This window comes from Dasypus novemcinctus, chromosome 5 (genome assembly GCF_030445035.2).
Source record: "Dasypus novemcinctus isolate mDasNov1 chromosome 5, mDasNov1.1.hap2, whole genome shotgun sequence".
Lineage (NCBI taxonomy): Eukaryota > Metazoa > Chordata > Mammalia > Cingulata > Dasypodidae > Dasypus > Dasypus novemcinctus.
The window spans coordinates 47,480,965-47,503,850 of NC_080677.1; the positions used below are offsets into that span (position 1 = coordinate 47,480,965).

Genomic DNA, 22,886 nt, shown 5'->3' on the forward strand with positions numbered 1-22,886 from the left:
ATTCCTCAACATTGTGAGATAAATTCTATTAGCTGTCATATGTATTAAAATATTGTATATTTTAGACTTGGGAACAGTGTTCAGAAGGTACAGAGAAAAAAACGTAAAATAAGAATAAAATATCATTTTCCCCATTAAATGGGGAGGGAGGGAGGGAGGGAGGGAGGGAGGAAGGAAGGAAGGAAGGAAAGAAGGAAGGAAGGAAGGAAGGGAGAAATGTAATGGTATCCAGACCTGGTGGGGGTGTGGGAATGGGCATTTTCACATACCATTTGGGTGGTATAAACTGACACAAAGTTTTTTCAAGGATGATTTGGCATCATATCAAAACCTTAAAATTTCATGATCAGGCAATTCCACTTCTAGGAATCTATACTACAGACATATAATATAGAAACAAGAAACCATCAACAAAACAAAACAAAACCCAAAAAGTCCATTAATAGGGAGATGGTTTTTTAAACGCTGCTTCATGTGTGCTGTGTACTACTCTACAGTGGCTAAAAATCGAGGAAAATGTTTAAATATTCACTTAGAAAATTATTAAAGTTACACCATCAAGGATGAAATAAAGCCACAGAATAATATTGCCCCATTTAAGTAGAAATGAAAGCATAAACTCTATTTGTCTTTGCAGAAAGAGATTTTTAAAGATATACTTGCTTAAGTGATAGAGGGGGAGAGTAGTATGCATGTGCAGAAGGAAAGTCTTCAGTTTTTACTCAATATAACTGTGCTTTTTCAATTTTTTTATATCACATACATTTATTTGGTGTTTAGTTTCAGCTCAATTCTGAAGATACAGAGATGAATAAAAAAACTAGCAGGGAGCCACTGACAAGCAGACAACTAATGTTAATAATATATTTGCATGACACTTGGTTTTCAAAACATTTTCCCATGTACACCTCTAGCCACGTGTGGAAGAGGTGGTTAGCCTGGAGAGGGATGGACCCAGGCTGTTACTTACTGCCTATATGACCTTGTGTTTGCATTTTTTTTTAAAGAACAAACAAATAACAACAAAATAAAAGAGCACTCAAGCATCTAGAGGGACTGGCTCTATTCTCTGACTGCAAGACATTTCCAGTCTAAAGTAATTTCTCCAGTCAAAAATAATCTATTGAGTGCCTAATATCAGGAAGGCTCTCATAGGTACTGGGCAGTTTTGAACAAAATAGACCTGCGACGGTCTCTCTGATCGCCCACTCCACCCTGTTCCTCACTGACCTGTTCCATTTTCCTCTTTAAGAATAAAATGTAAATTACAGGAATTCAAAGCTTGAAAAGAGATCAGATAAAAACACTATACCTTACAATTCCTTTCACTATAAAACCCAATTTAATCTGTCGGCAGGATAAAGGGCCTTTCCTGCTTCTAAGAGAATAGTACACCTATGACCTCTCTAAGCTCTTGTCTGGGCATGTGACTATGAGGCTCACATTGGAGGCAATTTGGATACCATGCACAGATTAGCAAAGAGTGAAAACAAATGGTTCCCAGTGATCAGTCAACCCTTAATCACTGAACATTAATATCAGGGAGTGCAGTAGGAAGGGATAGGGGCTCTCAGGTGCATTCCCAGCAGAGCTGTTTATTGAACGCTCCCAGGACATTCCAGTGTTCAGGCAGGGTTGAGAATCACTGCTGGCACCTGAGCACCTCACACCTGGCACGCACTGCAGGGAATCAGTATCATCTAATTATCCAACCATCCAGGTGGCTGTGGGACAGGGTGTGCCCTGGGTTCTTGGCTCGGGTTCCTGTCACTACCTTATTCCTTTTTTGCAAATAACTCTTTTTTTTCAGTAGGTCTGAGAAAGCAAACTTGTAATAATTATACTTTACATTACAGTGAAATATAGAGGATCAGGAATTAGATCTCCAGAGTTCTCAGAACTACTAGCTTTCATAACTGACTTGCTTTGTTTTCATATCGTCATCTAACAGATGTTTATGTTCTCTTTAGTAGTATGTATGATTTCTCATCTACTTCAAAGAGATTATGTTAAATCACACTTCATTTTATTAGCACCTATTAAGCATTACAGAAGCATGGTAATGTGTTTAATAATGAATTGTAGATGGTAATCGCTCGAACATTAATTATTATTTAACATGGAATTTTATGATATTCTAAGGACCCCAAAATATTCTCTTATGATGTTACTTTGGGCAGGGAGTTTTCATGTGCAGTGTCAATTTACAGGTAAATTTAGTGGTAGAAAATGTTCTTCACCATTGATTAGGGAACAGTTTCTACTTTTAAAATAGTAAGCACACATCTAGGAAATACTTATAAAAGTAGTAAATCTTTTAAGAGTGTAGTTTTCTTTTTAATTCAAATATGACTGGTTCACTAAAGAAATTGCTGCCAGAAAACTTCTTATTGAGCATGAAAATGAATGCCTGGGTTATGCTTGCTCCTTCATTATTTCTATTTTTATTTTGTTATTATTTCTCTAAAAGTGACATATTTTCTTATTTACCAGACTTACTTTTCAATGATTAATTCAAGCAAGAAACACAATAAAATATTGACTTTAATTGTAAATTGCTAAGAGCCAAAATTGTTTTAAAGAATCATATTAATTAAAACATCCTTTTCACTCAACACTAAATGATTTTCTATGCATATATAATCTGTTTAATGATGGTAACAGCACATCAAAACTTGCTTTAAAAGTTTAAACAGAATTTTAGCAATTTATTAAGTTTTAGCAATTTATATTTTGCCATGTGTGGATGATATGTTTAGGACAGACCATCTTATTTTAACAGAACTCTACTGTGCTGAAATAAATGTGTATTGTGCTATTAATAAACATCACTGCCCAACACTTACTCAATTCATAATTGTTGGTTAAGACTACTTCACCAATCTGTGTACAAGGTAACTTTGTATTTGACTGGCACTGTGCTCAAAAAACTCTCTCCTGTAAATCACCTTACTCTGTTTTATTGGAACAGACTGGAAAAAAATCATGCGTAGAGCTTAACAGAAAAGTCTGAATTGATGTGATACGTATATTACAATAAAATTTTTTTACTACAGTTGAAATTGTTTTATTTATAATACTTTAATGGGATATAAATTAAAAATCTTTCAGAAACTTTTCTTAAGTGTACCAGCACTGAAAATCTTAGGTCAAACAGTTTCAGAGACACCTATTTTACCCCCTTAGATCCTCAGGAATTTAACAACCCAACACTAGATATATTTCTTTGGGGATAGGATATAAATGTGGTTAATATGGAAGTATCCATTCAGTTGGGAATCCCGTCCACTTAAAATCTGGCAGAAAGCTGTTGATGTGTGTGTTGCCCCCAAGTACCCCCTAAGAGAAGTTTATGGTGCGCTATTTAATTTTAAATATAAATACTATAAAAGGAAAACAGAATTTCTCTGCAAAAGTGGAAAGTAAGAAATAACGAAGTAAAAATGATCCTGGCAATTTTTTGGTATATCAGGAACAAGAAATAAAAGTGATTAGTATTTATGGAAACAACCACATTGGGGGAGGAGGAGAACTATTATTGGGCTTAAAAACCATAGGTTTCTAAAATTTCCTTTAAACCATGTAGTCCGAATTAGTAAGCAAAACATCAAAGTGCAGCCAACACCATTTGGGGATACAGAATAAGCAGAAATACACAATACTCAATGGTGCTCTTGAAAGGAAGCAAGATTTCAGACCAAATAGAAAGGAAACACCCCAAAGAGCCTTTGTGATGTTGACTCATAACACATGCAAAGAATTCAGTATTGGCATGCTACTATTCTTTTGTCCCTTCCTAAGTGATTTATTATAAATATTAATAGGCCTAAAATTTTATAAAAGTACAGTAGGATCCAGACCTCTTCCCCTTCCTTTCTTCTATGGCTTTGGTTTTCCTGGTTTATTTTTCCTTAGATCTAGTTAACCAAATGTGAAACCTGAGGGTTTTCCAAGCATAGCTTAAACATGGTAATAGTGAGATTTCTTCAGGAATCTACTCTTTTTTGTTTGATTGTTTGCTTGTTTTTTAAGATTTTAATCATGACTTCTTTAGGTTATGTTAAACAAATGTTTAATTGTATGTTATTTTGTTGTTTCTTCAAAGCAGAGACAACTCGATATCTTCAAAGACATTAAAAAAAAAAAAATCCCTCTGAACAAAGGATGAAAAGTGAATGGAATGGGTGTGCAGGGCTACTGAAGTCTTGGTGACCAGAAAGGAGGTCTTTTGCAAAGGTCTAGGGAATAGATGATAAATATCTTAAATACTGTGATGGAGATGAGACTAATCGAAGGATATTTAAAAGGTTAAAGCTGATAGGATTGGTCAACAATGTCATGTGGACTTGCACTAGAGAGAGAAAGAAAGGGGAAAAATGACTTGGACTACCTTAGCTTGGCTGCTGGTGTGTTGCCACTCACTGGGACAGGGAGAGCAGCTTTAGGAAGTTTCCTTTTGAACTAATAGTGAGAGTAGGTGAAATTATTTTCTCTGTTACTAGTTAAAGGATTTGGCAAAACAAAGAAGTTTTACAATCACAGTTTATCAAAGACTACCTCTGGCAGTTAGAAAAGTTGAAGACTCAACTACTTTTAACTGACTTATTGGTTCTTTATGCATATAGGCCAGAATTTCCTAGCACTTTTAGAAACCTCCTATACTGAAGTGCTTCTCAAAGTTTGTTGAAAAAAACTGGGGGTTTAAAAAATGCCAACACCTGAGTCACATCCCAAAACTTTTATAATAAAATCTCTAGGAATAAATCACAGGCATTCTTATTTTTAAACCTCTTCCAGATGAGTCTGATGTGCAACCATGACTGAGAATTAAAATCTAAATCCTAAAGCCTCAAGAATTGACTTTCCATGTGCCCCCATCCACTCTCCAGTTCCAATGTGTTTGTACCTCTACTCTGGCACCTCTAACATTCTACCCTGCCTTACTCCTCCTTGTGTATGTGTCTGTGCCTTTCATACTGGATACCATCTGGAGGTCAAAGGCTATCTGGAATTCACCCTTGTCTTTCATGTACTCAGCACACTTGAAGCACAAAATAAATGTCATCCCTACTTTTGTTGCAGGGTAAGTGTTAAGGATTTTAAATTACATTTATTTTTCACTATATATTTTTCTTGTTGCCTCAAAGCTCTCCTCTTATAAAGCTAGTGGTATGCATTACTTTGGGGCAAGGAGAAATTTATCCAAAACAAAGAAGTTTTGGTTCAGTTTTTAGTTTCAAAATTAAAATTCTTAAATCATAGCAAAGACAGTAGTCTGAAAGCCAACATAATTTTAATTTGCAAGGACCTTGATTTTGTACAAAGCAACTGACTGAACAAAGAGAGGGGCATGAGGTAAGTAGTGAACCTGCCTAACTAACAAAACAAGTTAACAAGGAAACAGAGCGTGCAGAACCTCATGATTAGAAACTCACCACAGCATTGGTGTAATGTAGATTTGGTGTCCCCAACTCCTGTATGGGTAAAGCAAGGCAGAGTTCCTAAGAGTGGTGTAGTAGAGACCGGCAAATCCAGGAAGGGTCCTGCAGTTGATTTATGGGCATATTAGAAGACAAAGTGAGGCCGTAGACATTTTCCAGCAAATGCCTTGGAAAAGAGGCCAAAGCCCAAGGATGAATATGGTGGTTTCAGCTCAATGAAGTTTGGAGGTTAGAGTCACAGAAAGTAAAAAAAAAGAGTATTACATCTCTATGCACATTAGTGCATGAGACTGCATGATTTATGCTGGATACACTGTTGAAATACAGTTGAGTGTAAATTCCTGGCCTTGAATTAGGAACAAAAATCCCTGGTGAGTGTGACTAAGAAATAAATAATTTACAAAGGTTGAGTGGGAAGTTTCCATTTTGTATAGGAAAGTTAAGATAAGGGTATAACTCACTCTACAGGGGTGGGACATGGAACAGGGAAAGGAGGAGAGAAAGCAGTTAGGGAGCAAATTATACAGGAGACAACCTCTGAACTTTTAAGGATGAGATGATATTGGATATTTGCTAGAGAAAGAACGTGACAAAGATATTCTAAGCAAAGGAACCAATATGTGCAAATACAAAATTAGAATATCTTGCACAGAGTGTGGAGACTGGCTCAATGGAGATGGAGAGGACAGGAAAGACTCAAGAGATACTTAGGAGGTAGAATAGACCAGGTAGGGTGATTGAATGTTGACCACTCAGGAGAAGTTGTCAGGGTGGCTCCCAGATTTGAGATCTGAGGGCCTGAGTGAGATAAGGACAATAGAAGAGAAATCTCTTTGAAATGAGAAGAAAACATACGAAGTTGATGAGTTCAGTTTTTAGATTTGTTGAGTTTGAAGTTCTCTTAATATATCTAAGAAGCAATATCTAAGGCAGTCTGAAATATTGATAGAGTGCTCAGTCATGAGATTTGAGGTAGACCATACAATCAAGATTTATCTTTGAGTGGTAGAGAGGATGAAGTCTCTTAGGAGGAAAGTGTGAAGAAGAGGGAGTGACCAAAAGTGGAACCCTTAAACACACACATGCACACAGACTTGAGGGCATGGGAAGACCAGGGCAAGTTGAACGTGAAAAAGTGGGCCTGAAAGGGAGGGAAACCCAGGATCCAGGAGAGGATTGAGGCTGAAGATGGAGGAATAACAGTATTAATTGAAGCACAAGGGTCAAGTGAATAGTGACCAAGGAGTTCCCTGGGTTTAGCAAAGGTCCTTGTTGCTTGTTTGGGAAAATCATTTCAAAGGAATGGTGGGAGTGGAAGTCAGATGGTGGAGGTTGAAGACAGACTGAGAAATGAGGAAGTGTAAACTTATTTTTCAAAGCAACTGACTGAACAAAGAGAGGGGCATGAGGTAAGTAGTGAACCTGCCTAACTAACAAAACAAGTTAACAAGGAAACAGAGCGTGCAGAACCTCATGATTAGAAACTCACCACAGCACTTCCTGTGCTTGTGAAATCCAGCATTCCACTGGCGGCTGGCTCTGACTTACATTTCTAAAAGACGGAATCCCAGAGCTCAAAATTTGATAATAGGGGCTTTTTTTCATTATCATTGTATCAAGTTTCACACTTGGTAGTTACTGGTGCTTTGTTGCAATATTTTTTATATGATTTCACTAGTTTTTATAAACATCTCATAAGTATGTCTTTAAAAATAGTGGGAAAATGATGACTAATAATCACTGATATTAAAATTTACAGTTCAAAAGCCCTTCTCCAAAGGTTCAGTAACTTCCAAATTGCTAAGATCTGGTCATGCTCCATATTATTTTCTGAGAATACACTAAACATAAGACCATTTATCTAAAACATCCTTTAAAAAGTTGATGATTTTCTTAACTATCAAAGTGATTAAAGGACTAATTTTAAAATCTCATATCTCAGGTTGAGGAGATTATATTGTTATGCCCAGGGAATAATTACTATAGTCTAAAGTCCTATAAAACAAAAATGTTTCTAAGATATATGGCATATCATATTAATAATAGTGATTGTTTATCCAAGAAACTGATCTCTCCCAAACATGGTCAAGATAGGGGATTTAAGTTTTATCCATAACCTTGGCTTTGACTAGATGGCTTTAGCTGAGTGACAACTTAGATATTTAATCCACTGTTTTCATACCTAGTTGATAAAACAAATGTGAAGAAAATGGTCTGGCTTTATCCTATGCCCTCTAATGCAGAAGGTGGTCATTAAATAACTAGCTCAATGATTGCTACTAAAATATTGTACAGAAAACTTTAGTTCCACATTCTTCTTTGTTTACTGTGACACACCCCCAAAATAAAGTTCCCAAGGTAATTTTCAGATCTCATCACTATTTACAAAATTTTGGCAACATACCAACAAGTTAAAGGTTATTAGTATAAACATAGACCTTGTGGATATATGTTCCAGTGTATGTAGGAATCACCACTCGATTTCTACTAGGGTATCCCTTTGGAATATAGGGAACTTCCACAATAGAGATAACCAAGCACAAGCAACTCTGCCACAAAATCATTCTAAATGTCTCTTTAACCCGGCCTAAATGCAAGAGGCAACTTGAAAGCTGTTAAAAATAATTAACTATGTATGATAAAGATAATTTACTATTAGACTGATGAATGTTCCTGGTCCTTGCTGTCCCTGTTATTAAGCCTGGATCTGTAGGTTCATACTCCTATGGCAAACATTACCTATGGGGAGAGAGCCTGCATCAGCAGAATCACAGCCTGTCTATCACTCTCTCCCCAGCATTCAACTCTCTAGTTTTTTCCAGAAATTCAATGAATATTTGCTCAACAAAATAATGAATGGTTTAATTAATAATACTACTTCCAGTGCATTCTCAGTTTGATAAAATGGTAGACATCAACAGTGCTAGGCTAAACAGATTCTAAAACTGTTGCAAATCACTCTGATATAGGGTCAGAGGATCTTAATTGCTACCACATTAGCTTAGTGTAGTGAAAAGGTCGTGAGCCAAGAATACAAAACCTGCTCTATCCTGGATCACTACTCAACTTGTAAGAATGAAAGTGACTTGCTCATTGCCTTCTACAACTGGGATAACTGCCATTTTTCAGATGTGACTGCGTGTCAAATGAGACTGAATCATAGCCATCTAAGGCTAGAAATAGCATCAGAAATCAGAGTCAATATGTGAAAAATAAATAAGGAAGCTCAGGCTCAGAAAGGTTGATGATTTGCACATGATCAAGTTGGAAAGCTGAATTGGAAGCTATCCATGATAATTAAATAGATTATTGCATTTGTGGAATAACTACATAAAATACAGAAATGTTTTTAGAAAAGAAATACATTAGAGTAATAGCAATGATGAATATTATCAATGAGAAGTGTATCTCTTGTTTAAGGGTCCCAGACTTCACCTCATCAAATACCTGCCTTTTACAGATGAAAACATGAAATTACAGTAAATTTGAACTAAAAGTGAAGTCTCCATTTTCTATGAAAAATGGCGTCTTATTTGTAAAACACTATAAATTATAAAGAGCTGTAAAATGTATTTGGTTGAGATTAAAGTTTAGACAATTACTATGCATAGACTTAGTTTCTAAATGTTGTAATTGTTTTTGGCACTTGATGGTTTGATGATATATGTGGGCATATAGTTGCGTAAGTTGTCATTTTTGATACAAGGCGATAGAGGAGATAGTATGATACCTCTTTTCCACCATTTATAACCTCAGCATGTTTAACCTCTTGCTATTGCCAAATTGATATTCCTGAAACCGAACTCTGTTGAGCTCCATTTCAAAATCCTTAGTGTCCCTCCTTATTTAGATGCAACGCACTCCTTTGGCTTCTCTCTGCTAGACTCAACTCTTCTTTCCAGCTTCATCCCAAAGTTGCAACCAAGAAGAGGCAGTTAAACAAAAGCCTTAAATGGGAGTTAGAACATACCTCAGTTCTAATCATGGTTTCACCATTTCCTGGCTGTGCGAACTTGAGCAAGTTCCACCTCAGTCCCAACCTCATTCTAACTGAAGTAATATAGGTAAAGGCCCATATAATTCTGGGCCCAGAAACACTAGGCATGATGATTCTAATTCTGACGTGTATGGTGCGTGAGGAGGAGGAGGAGGAAGTGGTCATAAACGTGCTCTCTGCCTCCTGCCTTCTTTGCACATGGTCTTTCAGTGGGAGGAAAAATCCTTTATTATTACTTCTTAAAACCTTGACTAAGTTTCAAATATAGAGGTAAATCCTACTCACTAGGGTCTAGCACAAGGCCTTGCAACAATACTTGACTGTCTGATAATAATGATTAATAAGTATACCTGACATTACAGGAGCCTCTTTTCCTGGAACAAAACATAATTCAGATATGACATTAATATGATACTTGAAAATTTGACTTGTTCCCTTTCTTTCTAATAATCCTAAAATATATGGAATGTAAGAAATAGTGTAGTATAAATTATGTTACACTATATATACTATATTGTTAAATATAAAATTATAAGTAGTCCCCCAACTCCTCAGGTAAGCTGTTCAAACTTTATCCCAATTCCATTTTAAATTCTAGAACCTATGAACCTTAGAGTAAAAGATTCTACTAAAACCACTGATTGTGGGGGAATCCATGTCCCCTTCACTCTATGTTTTCCCACACACAACTAAACGCAAAAATGTTTACAGGAAGCTCTGTTCAGAGAAAAGGGGAAACATATTTTAAATTATTCAATTTCTGTTCTATGATAGGAAGAACTAAATCACCACTCTATTCAAAACCTATCAAGGAAAAGAAAAACTTTGAAGTTGTAATTGGTGTCATTTATATATTTGCCAACTATTCAATTGATATGATTGTTTCTCACACTGACTTCTTCAATGACACATGTAACTGTGTTGGCCTGAAAAAGTTTGTTTTCCTTTAGAAGGCTACGTGTGTATATAAAACTTACAGTCCCAAGGTCAATGATGAAGCAATCTCCCTTGTTGAAGCTGTCCCAGCTAAGGGGAACTTCCGTGGCCCTGACCACTCTCCGGCCTTTCACATGTAGGAGCCGCTTAGCCGTCAGGTCATTTGTGAGAACATGATTTAGTCCAGATGCCACACCTCCAGCCTGATCAGTAGGAAGAAGAAACAAAACCAGTCAAAGAGAAAACTAATGGAGATTCTAAGCAGACACAGCAAAACATTTGTGCAAAAACTGCCTATCAGCCCAAGCTAAAACAGCCATGTGCAAAGTTAAATATGGTGGAAAGAAAACACCTTGATAAATCAATACTTTTTTTTTTTGGTTGTTGTTCCTTTGTCCTTCCTATTTTAACAATTCAGTTTAATATTGCAGATATTTCTTGAGGAACTTCAGTGTGTGAAGCCCTCTTGCCCTTTGGAACTAATGATAAGAAGGCATAAGACAAGGATTTCAGGAAAGAAGGCAACAGGAGGTTGAAGGAAAGACAGAGGGAACACAGACAGGTAAGAGCAGCCAGTGAACTTGGTGGGCCAAAAGTCCCCACTACGCTGTCCAGATATGGCCTCTGCTCCCTTTGTTTTTACGTTGAAAAACCATTGCTTTATTTTCTGGTAAATAGAGTTTACTAAATATGCCAGGTCTGACTGTTTACACCCTACATTAGAGAGATGCAGTGTCTTGGTTGCATATCCCCAAACAAAGTAAAATGAAAACAAAGTAAAACAAAGCCATGAAATTTAAAGAAAGGCAGAAGTAAAAATATTGAATGTATCAACTACATCTTCTTGAAGTTTTTGTAATTATGGTTTACCTTTTCATTTTTTTCTAATCAAATGTTAGGAACCATAATCTTTATTTATTCCCAGTTAATTATGAGGCAATGTGCATAATTAAGATGCTTTGTAAACAGAACTCTGTCAATTATAAATCAAAGGCCTTCTATGATAATATGGTAAGAAAATGAACTGTGTAAGAAACATATAAAATAATCTATATATTATATATATATAATATATGAAACTATATATTATATAAACATATGCAATGAATCCAAAATAAAAAGTAGGCTGCATATGTAATTATTATCACATTCTTTACATTTCCATAGACTTTAAATTTCCACCATTCTCTAGAAAAGTCTTTCATGAATAAAATATTTTGATAACATAGGTGGATTTTGGGACAATTACAATCCCAAATTTTAAACAATATGCACCTGTGTTCAGTCCATAGTTTTACAAATATTGCCATATGTCCTGACTGAACATAATAAATATTAAACAATAAAATAAATCCAAGTTTTCATCCATTTACTATGTTTTCAGTCATTTAAAAATATTTTAAAGAAATAGAAATATACTGCGATCTGATTAAAAAATAATATAAGAACAATGTAAATTTCAAAACTCACAGACTTAGACTGATAATACATATATAACATTCAAATTAACCTCATATAATGAACCACCAGGGTACTATGTAGTCTGTGAAAATTTAACAGTATTTTAAAAATTAATTCTGTCTTTAATATTTGGTGCCAGAGAGGCATGAAAGCAAAAGTATATGCTGCATGTATGTTTGTATCAGACAGTTTATAGTTCTTCAGTGAATATTGTTTGAATTAACCCTAAACATCCAAGCCTCTTTCCACCTTTATGAGACAAAATAAAAGCAATGTGGATGATCCTCCAAATCAGTGGCACCATAAATACAGGTTTGCAGACAGAGAGATATCTGTTTGTTGCAGGGTATTGTTTGAGCTTGGGAAAGATATACTTAGCTGGACATTTAATATAGGAAAGCAGTAGAAAGTAACAGCCCTCTATAATCTCTCCCTTTACAAACCGCCCTGCACCCCCACCAAAAACAAAACAAAAATCCTTAGAGATAAATTATCAGATGAGATAAGAAGATGGTCTTGATGTTTCTTAGTGGAACATTTACATTACCTAGGGCAACTATATAGGTTTTCCCTGACTTCATAATGTCAGACTTTGTCAAAATTTGCACATTCCAAATAGATATGATACCCTGTTTCATATAGTAATCTTGAATTAAAAATTTGACTGGACATTTAAACCATTCATCGACATTGATAGCCTCACAGCATAATGATTACCAGCCAGGTACTGGAGTCAGATAGTAACCCAGCCACTCACTATCCATGAGACCTCATTTCATTAGGATGCCTCTTTGAGCCTCAGTTTCTTTATCTATAATATGGTGGTGATGATACATGAAGTGGTGATGATACATACACACATGTATCACATTCTTGTAAGCTTTACACATTCTTATAAGAATTACACATTCTTGTAAGCTTGAGACTTTTGATGGGATGAAATTAAGAATAACATAATAGTCTTTGCTATTTTGGTGGCAAATCATCTCTACTTCCACATCTATTAAATATGGTTGCGACTGCACACATTGTCATATGCTCAGTGTTTCTCATGATAAGACAGTGAACCGATTTCTTTGTTGATAAATTTGACTTCTACTTGCAAACATCCTCTTTCTAAAAAATACTGATTTTTTTGTGACTTTAATATTGATAATTAGGAGATAACTATCCAGTAGCTGTGAAATTACTTTTTATCATGTCCACTTTCAAATATGTAGCCCAAAGTCTGATTTCAGAAGTCCTGCTTATATCCAATAAGTCCCTATTGATTTTGTGAGTATTGTATAACTATTTTATTATTTAATTTAATCTTTTATCTTTACAACACCTATATATGGAAAATCTTGTTATAACCATTGTACATTGGAAGAAGTTGCTCACAGAGCACTCAAGTACTTGCTCAAACTCAAGCAAATCATATATGTCATCACACTCAAGATGAAGTCAAAGCACATACTTTTAGTAACTAGAAGATGCAACTATTTAAAGCATAGGATTCAATCAAATGAAGGAAGTTTCAGGATCACTGGACATAAAATGTAGGGACTAATGTGAATTAAATGAAATGAAAGGTAGTAGTTTCATATTTAGGATGATTCACAGCCTGGAGTGAAAATAGAATTTTCAGAGAGGTAAGAGACCTTACATGTGTTTTGTCCTGATCTCAAAGCTATCCAAAAATACTCAAACAGAGCACTGACCAGGTAAGGTAGAAATAAGCTATAGTTCTTTAATAGGTATATTTAGTACATATGCAGAATTCTTGGTTAGCTCAGAAGTTTCAAGTCCTCACTTGGGTGATATGCTTGAGGGGTGGGATGACGGGGTGCATGGAGAACCTGCCAAATCATGTTTGTTTTTGTAAAGGCTGCTGCCAGAATGTTTATCTTGGAGGATGCTCTTCACATTTTAACTAAACTCGGGGAGTAAGGAAAGAAAGCCAATCTGCAAGAGTCACTGGGAGAATTCCAGGAAAAACCCATCCTTTATTGAAGGTTGCCTTAAAGGGATGGAATTATTTTATTTTACTGTTTGTTTGTTTTCAAAATTAAAGTGAACTGATGATGGGTGTCTCAGAATAATATGTGTAAATTGTGTGTGTTTGTTATGTGTGTGTATTTTTAAACTCTTTGCACTGTGTGGTTGGACTACACAGTTTTTCAGCTCATTATTTAATCTGTATAATCTTTAGAGCATTTACTATGCTCTAAATATTAATTGGGAAATATGTGTATAGTTTTTTTGCACTAACTGAAGTTATAATTGTTTTAAATATTAAATTAAGATATTAGATAACAATTGAGATTTCTAAGTACTGTTTTTTGGTACCAAATTCAGAGATTTTCTAGAATAACAAAAACAAAAAAAACCTGTTAATACCACTGCTACTAATATATAATTGTTAAAATATATTTATAAAATATTAAAGGACTTTCCTCTGATTGCATAACTGAAAGCCCTTAACTTTAACTATTAAAACTTAACCTAATAAATGGAATCAGGTCAGAATATTTCACATATTGGACCATACATTCCAAAAGCATTTCCTCAGTATCTTCTATGTGTCAGGCAGCCAATGGGGATATAACATTGAATAAAACAGATTAAAACCAAATAAAAACAGAACAAAAAAACCTACCCTCAATGTACCTTCATTTTATGAAGACACGAGGTATGGATGGACAGAAGGCAAAAGTGAGTCCTAATAGGCTAAGAGAGCTACTTACCTTGTATTTAAGACCTCCTTTGAAATAACCAACAAAATCAGTAGATTCATAGCCTTGAAGTTCTCTATTCTGCACTGGCTTGCCACCCAAATAGTCATCCATCTGAATAGTAAAGATGGCAGCTGCTGTACTTTCATCCTGGCTACACTCCTTTCCTGAAATAGCAAATTTTAGCAGAATTACTAATAAGAAAGAAATCAGAAATTTTATTTGAATTTCATATAAACACAATAAACAGTCATCTAAGGAAAGCTCTTTTAGTAGAAACAATCAACACTTTAAAATATTATTTTGCTAATAATTTATCTTTTCAGAACTTCTTTTCCCAATACCTTCAGAAAGTTTTTAAAGAAACCCTCTTCTCTGAATGTGCTAGGGAAGATAGAACAATATATTCTAGTAAGATTCAGAAAAGCACTCACTGGGTACAGCCAGTGAGATGAGGCTATGTGAGCATTTTACAATTGTTTCATCCTTTATTTGCCTTAATCTTTACTCTCCCAATATGTCCAAATGCTCATATTTGTGAGGCATGATTTCAGAATGGGATAATGAATATAGCTTAACCTTACAGGTATATTTGAGTCCTAGTGTCCCCAATTCACTATCTTACAGCTTTTGTTTTAGGCTGAATGAAGTAATATACTGTGACAGAAAAGGAAGAGTAAAGGCTCTAGCATGCTTATCTTAATCTTATTAAATGTTAATATACCTGTTATTTCCCAGAAATTTAACACTCAACACATGTTTAATATTCACAAATATGAAATTTATCAAATTTTATTAAAAAATACTCTAAACCCTTACTACATCTGAGCTGTAGGAAAATCACAAATGATTTTAGAAATAACTAACATTCATAGAACCCTTGCTACAGGCCAGGCATTGTGCTAGTGTTTTATATGGATGATCTCATTTAATCTTCAAGAAACTCTATGGAGGACAAACCTTGTTACAGTGGAAGAAATGCAGGCTGAGGGACTCTCCTGAGGTCATAAAAATGATTTTTCCAAGAACAGGATCCAGACACAGGTTTGTGTAACATGAAATGCAGGCTTTTAGGAACTATAACAAATGGCTAGATGTTTTGTACTCACACCTTCATTATATAACAATATAATAGTTCAACTGAACAGCCCCAATTGAAAGTATTCACCAAAGTTGGAGGAAAGTCAGCCACTGATATTAAAGTGAGAATAGGGATTCTTTTTTCTTGTTGTTAAAGATTTATTTGTTTATTTATCCCCCCTCCGCCAACTGTCCGCTCTCTTTGTCCATTCACTGTGTGTTCTTCTGTGTCTGCTTGTCTTCTCTTTAGCAATCAGTAACCGATCCTGGGACCTACTGGAGTGAGAGAGAGGTGCTCAATCTCTTGCACCACCCCAGCTCCCAGGTCTGCTGTGTCTCTTATTGTCTCTCCTCTGTGTCTCTTTTAGTTGTGTCATCTTGCTGCACCAGCTCTCTGCATGGGCCAGCACTCCACTCAGGCCAGTTCTCCACTCAGGCCAGCTTACCACTTGGGTAAGCTTGCCTTCACCAGGAGGCCCCAGGAATTGAACCCTGGACCTCCCATATGGTAGATGGGAACCTAATCACTTGAGCCATATCAGCTTCCCAAGAAAGAAGAGGGTTTCTTACAGTTCCTTCCTCACTCTCAAATGGGACTTGTGTAGCAAGTAGCTTCTCAGGGAAAAATTTCATAGCTAGTAGAGTATTTGACATGATATCCGTATTGTGAACTTACTATGGTCAAAGAGATGTATATGGCACACATAAAAGCACACATGTAATTCTACAGTGCAAAAGGACTCTGGTGTCATTCTTCTGCTCACCTTTCCAAACATAAATGAGAATAGTAACAAAGACATAGATGGAATTTTAGTACAGAGGTACTTTAAGAGAGAATGTAATATAAACTGTGTTAAGGGCAATGTATTTGACATAAACATTCTTATTTGACTACAAGTTGAAACTTGAATATCTTTAGGTAGATGCAAATGAACAGACATGTATTTAATATTTGCTGACTGACAGAATGGAAAATCAGTCAATTAAATTATGCCATCATTTGCTGATGCTATGCTTAAAACAATTCAGTTAGCAAATGGGGAAACAATGTGAATATAAAATTCCCTACAGAAGATATGCAGGTGGCAAATAAGCACATGAAAAGACATTCAACATCATTAGCCATTAGGGAAAAGCAAATTAAAACCACAATGAGGTATCTATTATTCACATAACATAATGGCTCAAATAAAAAATAATGTCAATACCAAAGGCTGGAAAGAATGCTGAAAAAGCTGGATCATCATATGTTGCTAATGGGAATGAAAAATGGTACAATCCGGAAAAAGGTCTGGAAGTCTTTTTTTTTTTTTTGATATATATAAGTAAACATGCAAATGTCATATGATCCAGTAAGTATAGTCCTGGGAATTTATCCTAGAAAAATGAAAAGTTAAGTTCACACAAAAACCTATACATGAATGTTCATATCAGCTTTATTCGTAATACCAAAAATTTGAATCAGCCCAGATGTCCTTCAACAGCCGAATGGTTAAACAAAGAGTGGTGCCTCCGTATCACAGAATACTACTTAGCAACAAATAGGAATGGGCAGCTTCGATGAATATCCAGGGAATTATGCTGAGGGGAAAAAAGCCAATACCAAAAGGCTCCATACTGTATGATTCCACATATATAACATTTTTGAAATGACAAAATTTTCTATTTGTATTTGCCAAGGGGTAGGGTAGATGAAAGAGGGAAGGGACGGGGGAGGTATGTTATAAAAGAGGGAACACGAAAGATCCTTTTGGTGATAGAACTGTTTAGTATCTTTTCTATGGAGGAGGATATATGAACTTACATGTGTGATAAAATTGTGTAGAACTAAATACACACACATAAATAAAACTAGAGAAATCTGGATAAAATGGCTGGATTGTATCAATGTCGACACCCTGGTTGTGATATTGTACTACAGTTGCACAAAAGGTATCGTTGGGAGAAACTAGCTAAAATGTATGTGGGATCTTTCTTCATTATTTCTTATAATCTCATGTGAATCTATAATTAATCAAAATTCCAATGACAACAACTAGGTTAGTGACCAGGAGAAAGTAAAATTTATTGCATATAAGTTAACAGTACTGGCACTGGTCTTTGTTAACAACAACAAAAACAAAAACAAAAGCCGTTTCAGTTCTATACTGAGCAGTTTGAATGGCTCACTTTGTGCTTTGAGTTACTAGTGGCATTGGTGTCTCTGAGCAGGGCTGGGTGGTAAAGCTGCTCTCAGTCACATCGCTGATCTATGCTTCAAATCTTTGCTCTCACCCTTTCACCCTACCAATTCTAAAGTTCACATAAATATATTTTTAAAACAATTAACACCTATGGTATAACTTCTCTGTGCTAGGCTCTGGCAAATGGGAGGGAATGGAAAGAATTTTCGAAGCAGATATAAGCAAATAATGAGGTGGTACATTAATCCGAGATATGTAAGCGTATTGCGGAAACACTAGCGGGGAGACCTGGAAAGATAACTCTCCCTCTATTTTCTCTCATTTTAGGCTCTACGTCATCCTGTTTTCCTTTCTCTTCATCATATTTACCTGTTTCTTCATTTCTGTGCTATGTACTTTTTCATCCCAGTCTGACTTCAACTTCATCTTCCACTTTTTGTCTTCCTTTCACTGATTTGCTTTCATCAACGTTTTTCTCTTCTTGAACTTTCAGCTCTCTTCTCCTGGAACTTTCTCTCAAATTGTCTCTTGGATTAATTCTCGGAGATCCCTCTTAATTTATTCCAACTTTAGAATAAGTTGGGTGAAATGTAGCTTGTTTCAGAGGACAGAAGGAGCAAAGCCTGCTGAACAATTCTATCTGAAGGGCCTGCTGACTATTTTCTGTGTTTTTTCATGCTCTCCATGATTTTCTCTCGCATAGGAACTCTCCCAATTACTGTCATTTTTTTCCTTTTTCTTTAAAGGCTTCTCTGCTTCTCCATTACCACAGATACTTCATGTCTCCCTTACAGTGCTTATCACATTCTATTTATGTCATGTAATTTTTGTTTGTCTTACTAAACCTTGGAGATTATGAACTGTCATGGAAGTTTTGTAAAGTATTCATATCCAAAAATCCCTTACACAGTGCTGGGCACATTGAATAGTTACCAAATGAATTAAGTTGCTAGTAACATGATATTAACTTTAGTTTTAGCAGAACTTCAAGATCATAAAAAGTTTCTGCACCAAGCATTCTCTATTACGTTTTCGAAATTGATGGGCATTAAATGAATAATTAAGTAACAGTTAAGGTGAATCTGTGAAACCTACCATATGAGCTTAGGAGCCTATCTGGATAAGAAAAAAAAATGTACAGAATTTAAGAAATGTGTTCCAAGTGCTCTTTCAATCTTCTGACAAACATCAAATTTACTGCTGTCTACAGCAAGTTCTTTCACATTTAAGTGATCCAAATGACAAATGTGGCATTTCAGACACTTTCATTCATTCAAGATCCAATTTCTGGATGGAAAAACTGCAGTGAGGACATTGTACTATCTGGTACTGTCCACTCAGGAATGTAGGTTATAAAAGTTTCAGTGTTCTCTGATATAAAATAGAAATATATATGTTATTAACTAAATATATTTATATAAATATAAGTCAATCTATTATTATTATAGAAATAATGATATATATAATAGGAATAGTGAAAAACAAAATATCTTTGGGACTCAGTTCAGCCTCCTCAAGCAAGGACACACATTTTAACTCTGAATATTATAATTAACACAGCTCTCTTTCTGTGTTTTGTGTGTGTGTGTATGTAACTCTTTTGGAGTCCCTACTCTGAGTGTTTGCTACTTTGGGAAAGTTACTATGAAATGTTTAATACTATTTTATTTCCTAACATCTTCAAATGCTAGAAATAAAAATGTTGACTTTCCTGGGCTTAAAAAGTGTGTATGTGCATGTTTCTCCTTAACCTCAGGAATAAAACTAAAAGTAAACAAACACAAACCCAGATGAGGCAAGCTAGTTTTAAAAGAAAGTAGACTCAGATAATCGTCATGTTGTTAGACGAGGTGTGCCCACTGGCACAGGACCTCCTAGGGAAAGCCTGGACATTCAGGATGTTTACGAGTAAAAGTAGAAGGTGGAAAAAGTGGAGCACACAGGGCTCAGTGTCCTGAAAGCCTGGCGCGAGTGCAACTCAAAATAATTACTCCTGCTGAAGGAGCGTTTTGTTCCACCCTGTGTCGTTGTTAAAATAATTGAATAAATAGAAAATAAAGCAGCCTTTCTAAACAAACAAGCCATACAGAGCTATTTATTTATATGTATAATATCTGTATTTTTCTGCTTCCATCCAAGGTGTCCAGCATCCTAGTAAACAAGTTTTTGCTTACCGAACCTGCCAGCAGCGTGGAGAAGGCAGAATCCTGATTAAAGCGGCGCAGAGCACTAATACCCGCAATTACAAAGCAATATAAACGGACGCCCAAGTGCTATAGATGCCCAGAAACTCGTTTGACTTCATCTCGGCTCTGACAGGGAAATCAGGACTGAACTTGCTGGAAGGTGAGCGGGACTTGGCCAGCGCCAGGAGTCAGCGCCCCTGGGCAGGAGAGGGATTTGGAGACTGGGAGGTGAGAAAGGAAAAAGCCAGAGGAACCAGCCCCAGAGCCCGGGAACTGGCCGTGAGAAAGGTCAAAGTCAGCGGGGCACGTCTGCTCCCGAGTTCACCCACGCCCCGCCTCTGCGGCCGGCGAAGAGCTGACCCGCGGAGAGAAGGTGGCCAGCCCGACGGAGGCGACCCGGGCGCGCGATGGCGCGGCGAGTCCACAGTCCTGACACTTCGCGCCCCCACCCATCCGCCCCGCCTGCCAATCTCAGACCCCCGTGGCCTCGACCCCTCCCGAGCTGGGCGGGTCGGACGCCTGCTGCCTACAGACCCTTACCAAGCCAGAAGTGCAGGCGGTAGGTGAAGCCCTGTCTCGCCTTGAGTGTGCGAAGCACCAGGTAGGCATCCCCGACGTAGAAGTCGCCGTAGGCGCTCTCAGGCACCGGCGCCAGCTCCAGCTTCTCCACCCTCCAGACCTGCAGCCCCGCCTGCTTGCCCGCCTGGGCGAACTCCGGGTGGTACAGCTCCTGGGCCATGGCTCGGGCACGCAGCGCTCAGCGAGGCGCAGACTCCGCACTTGCGACCTCGTTAACCCAGCGGCAGGAATGAACCAGAATGGGCGGGAGGGACCCCGGGCGCTGAAACTTTATGGGGTTCGCCCTCGGCGGAGGCGGGGCTCGGCAATGGGAGGGGCAAGTATTGCTACAGACCAGGCGAACGCTTTTTAGCCGGGGCGCTGAGCTCCAATGCCCTTACCGGGGCAAGAGGGGACTTGGTATGGCAGAATTCTCTTTGGGGTCGTGAGGAAGCTTACAGAACTTCCTGGCAATTCCTCCTTCCAGGAAAGCCATTTCCTCTAGCAACAGATGGGGGAAATAAACGATTAATACTCTGCTTGGCGCCCCCCACCCTCCACCCGGTGCACACCCACCTCCTCCTTTCTCCAGTCATTTCCCTTTCTCCGGCTTATCCTGCTATTTCTGGGTTTCAGGTGAACCAGGTAGGAGGCTTGAGCTGAGAAAAGGGCGCACCAGTTCTAGAGCTTGAGTTGCGTTATCCCAGGAGGTTCTTCACTGCCGTCTAGGACAGTTCTTTCTTATGACAGCAGCACCTGCTGTTTGGGATCTCAGCGATTGCATCACATTGACATCCCAGATGAATTTTAATTCTTCATTGGGAAAAACAAAAGCACTGTCCAGGTAACAAGCATCCTCATCATCAACTACAAAACTTCCTTGGCAGTTTCTCTATTCCTGATGGCCAGAGTTTCTCTCTCTTGAAATTGCTAATTTGAAAATGCAATGAAAAACAGCATGTCGGATTTCTTGGAAAGGCTGAGAACCTGGAAGGCGGCGTCCCTACCCAGGCGATGGAGCTCTGTAAACCGCCGGGAGTTCGGGAGTCTGTGTTTAAGGGTTTTGTTTCTGTTTTTGTTTTTTTTTGCCACCTGCCTCCTTTGGCTAAGAAAGTTACTGACAACAGCAGCCACTCCCCTGGGATATTTCCAGTAGAGCTGTTCTGTGGCTGCGGTTTTCTGTCAAGCCTGTCTTCTGTGTGACCTGTTAGGTAGAGTCAAGGTGCTAATTTTCTCATTGTTTTCCCTATAGCTTTTGTTTCCTAACATGGGTAAAGCACTGTAAAATAGAGATGGAAACTCACTCTTTATTTTGTATTCATTTAACCTAACCTGGTATGACTAAGAATTATACTCAGTTATTTAAAAAATTTAAAAAGCAAATTACTTAGGAGGTAAAGGGTAAGAAAAACTGATTTCTATGCACGTAAATATTCTTTTATGATGTTTCACAGATTACATGAGCCCCTTGAAGATCACTACTCATGTACAATTTTTAAAATTAACTTATGTTTTTAAATAGGTGTTATACAAACTTGGAAAAAAAAATTCAAGAGTACAAAAGATGTGCAATAAAAGTAATCTGCATTTCACCCTGTTCCACTGCCACTCGTTGCTTTTCCATAGCAACTGGCTTAGGGTTGGGTTGGAGACCAGAGGAAGAAGACAGAGTTTTTATTTCCTTAGTTCCCTCCATTGACATTCACTGTTCTTTTCAGGGCAAATAGCTAAATGACCTTCTCCTCTTTTGGATGCCAGTAGCTGTCCCCTCAGATATACTATCCTGTGTGGTTCCCCTACACCCCTATTTTTAGATACAACATCTTTGAGAAAAATAAGAATCTCCAGGAATTTTCCTATTTTGCTCGTGTCAACTGCTATTGAGGCAGGTTAGCAAAGGGAATGGGAAAAGGCAGCCAGAACAAGAACAAAGCTGCAGACATAACAGCAAATGGCCAAGACACCCCTCAGACACCCCCTGGCTGGGAAGGCAGCCAGAGAGTAAAGATCTCACTGTCCTGGCTGAAACCCCAGCAAGAGCCTGGTCAGGGGGCCCCCTTCAAAGTCCTGGGCTAAAATAGCTCCTTGGAGATGTACAAACAGGAAGGCTTCTCTATTGGTCCCCTAAAAACTAACAGGGTATAACCTGAGTGGCCTATAGTGTAAGTCAATAGGAACCTAGAAAAGCAACCAATCAGGACAGCAAACAGATAGAATCTTTCATTAACGGAGTGAAAGGGAGAGGGAAGGAGGAGAAGGCCGTAACAAAGCTTAACCCCAGCCCCCGGCGTATGTGCCTCTCCCTTAAGCATTTCTGCACCCCTGTC

General features: G+C 37.5%; 1 protein-coding gene across 1 annotated transcript in view; it reads right to left on the reverse strand.

Moving 5' to 3' along the window:
• SCIN (scinderin) overlaps window positions 1–20,873 on the reverse strand; it is a 72,702-nt gene extending 51,829 nt beyond the window's left edge. The window contains exons 1-3 of the mRNA XM_058296939.2: window positions 20,542–20,873; window positions 14,565–14,719; window positions 10,416–10,577 (exon numbers count right to left, since the gene is read on the reverse strand). Of these exons, the coding sequence (XP_058152922.1) occupies window positions 10,416–10,577; window positions 14,565–14,719; window positions 20,542–20,740 (516 nt within the window). The 5' untranslated portion in view covers window positions 20,741–20,873. The remainder of the gene's footprint in view (window positions 1–10,415; window positions 10,578–14,564; window positions 14,720–20,541) is intronic.
• Window positions 20,874–22,886: the final 2,013 nt, after the last annotated feature.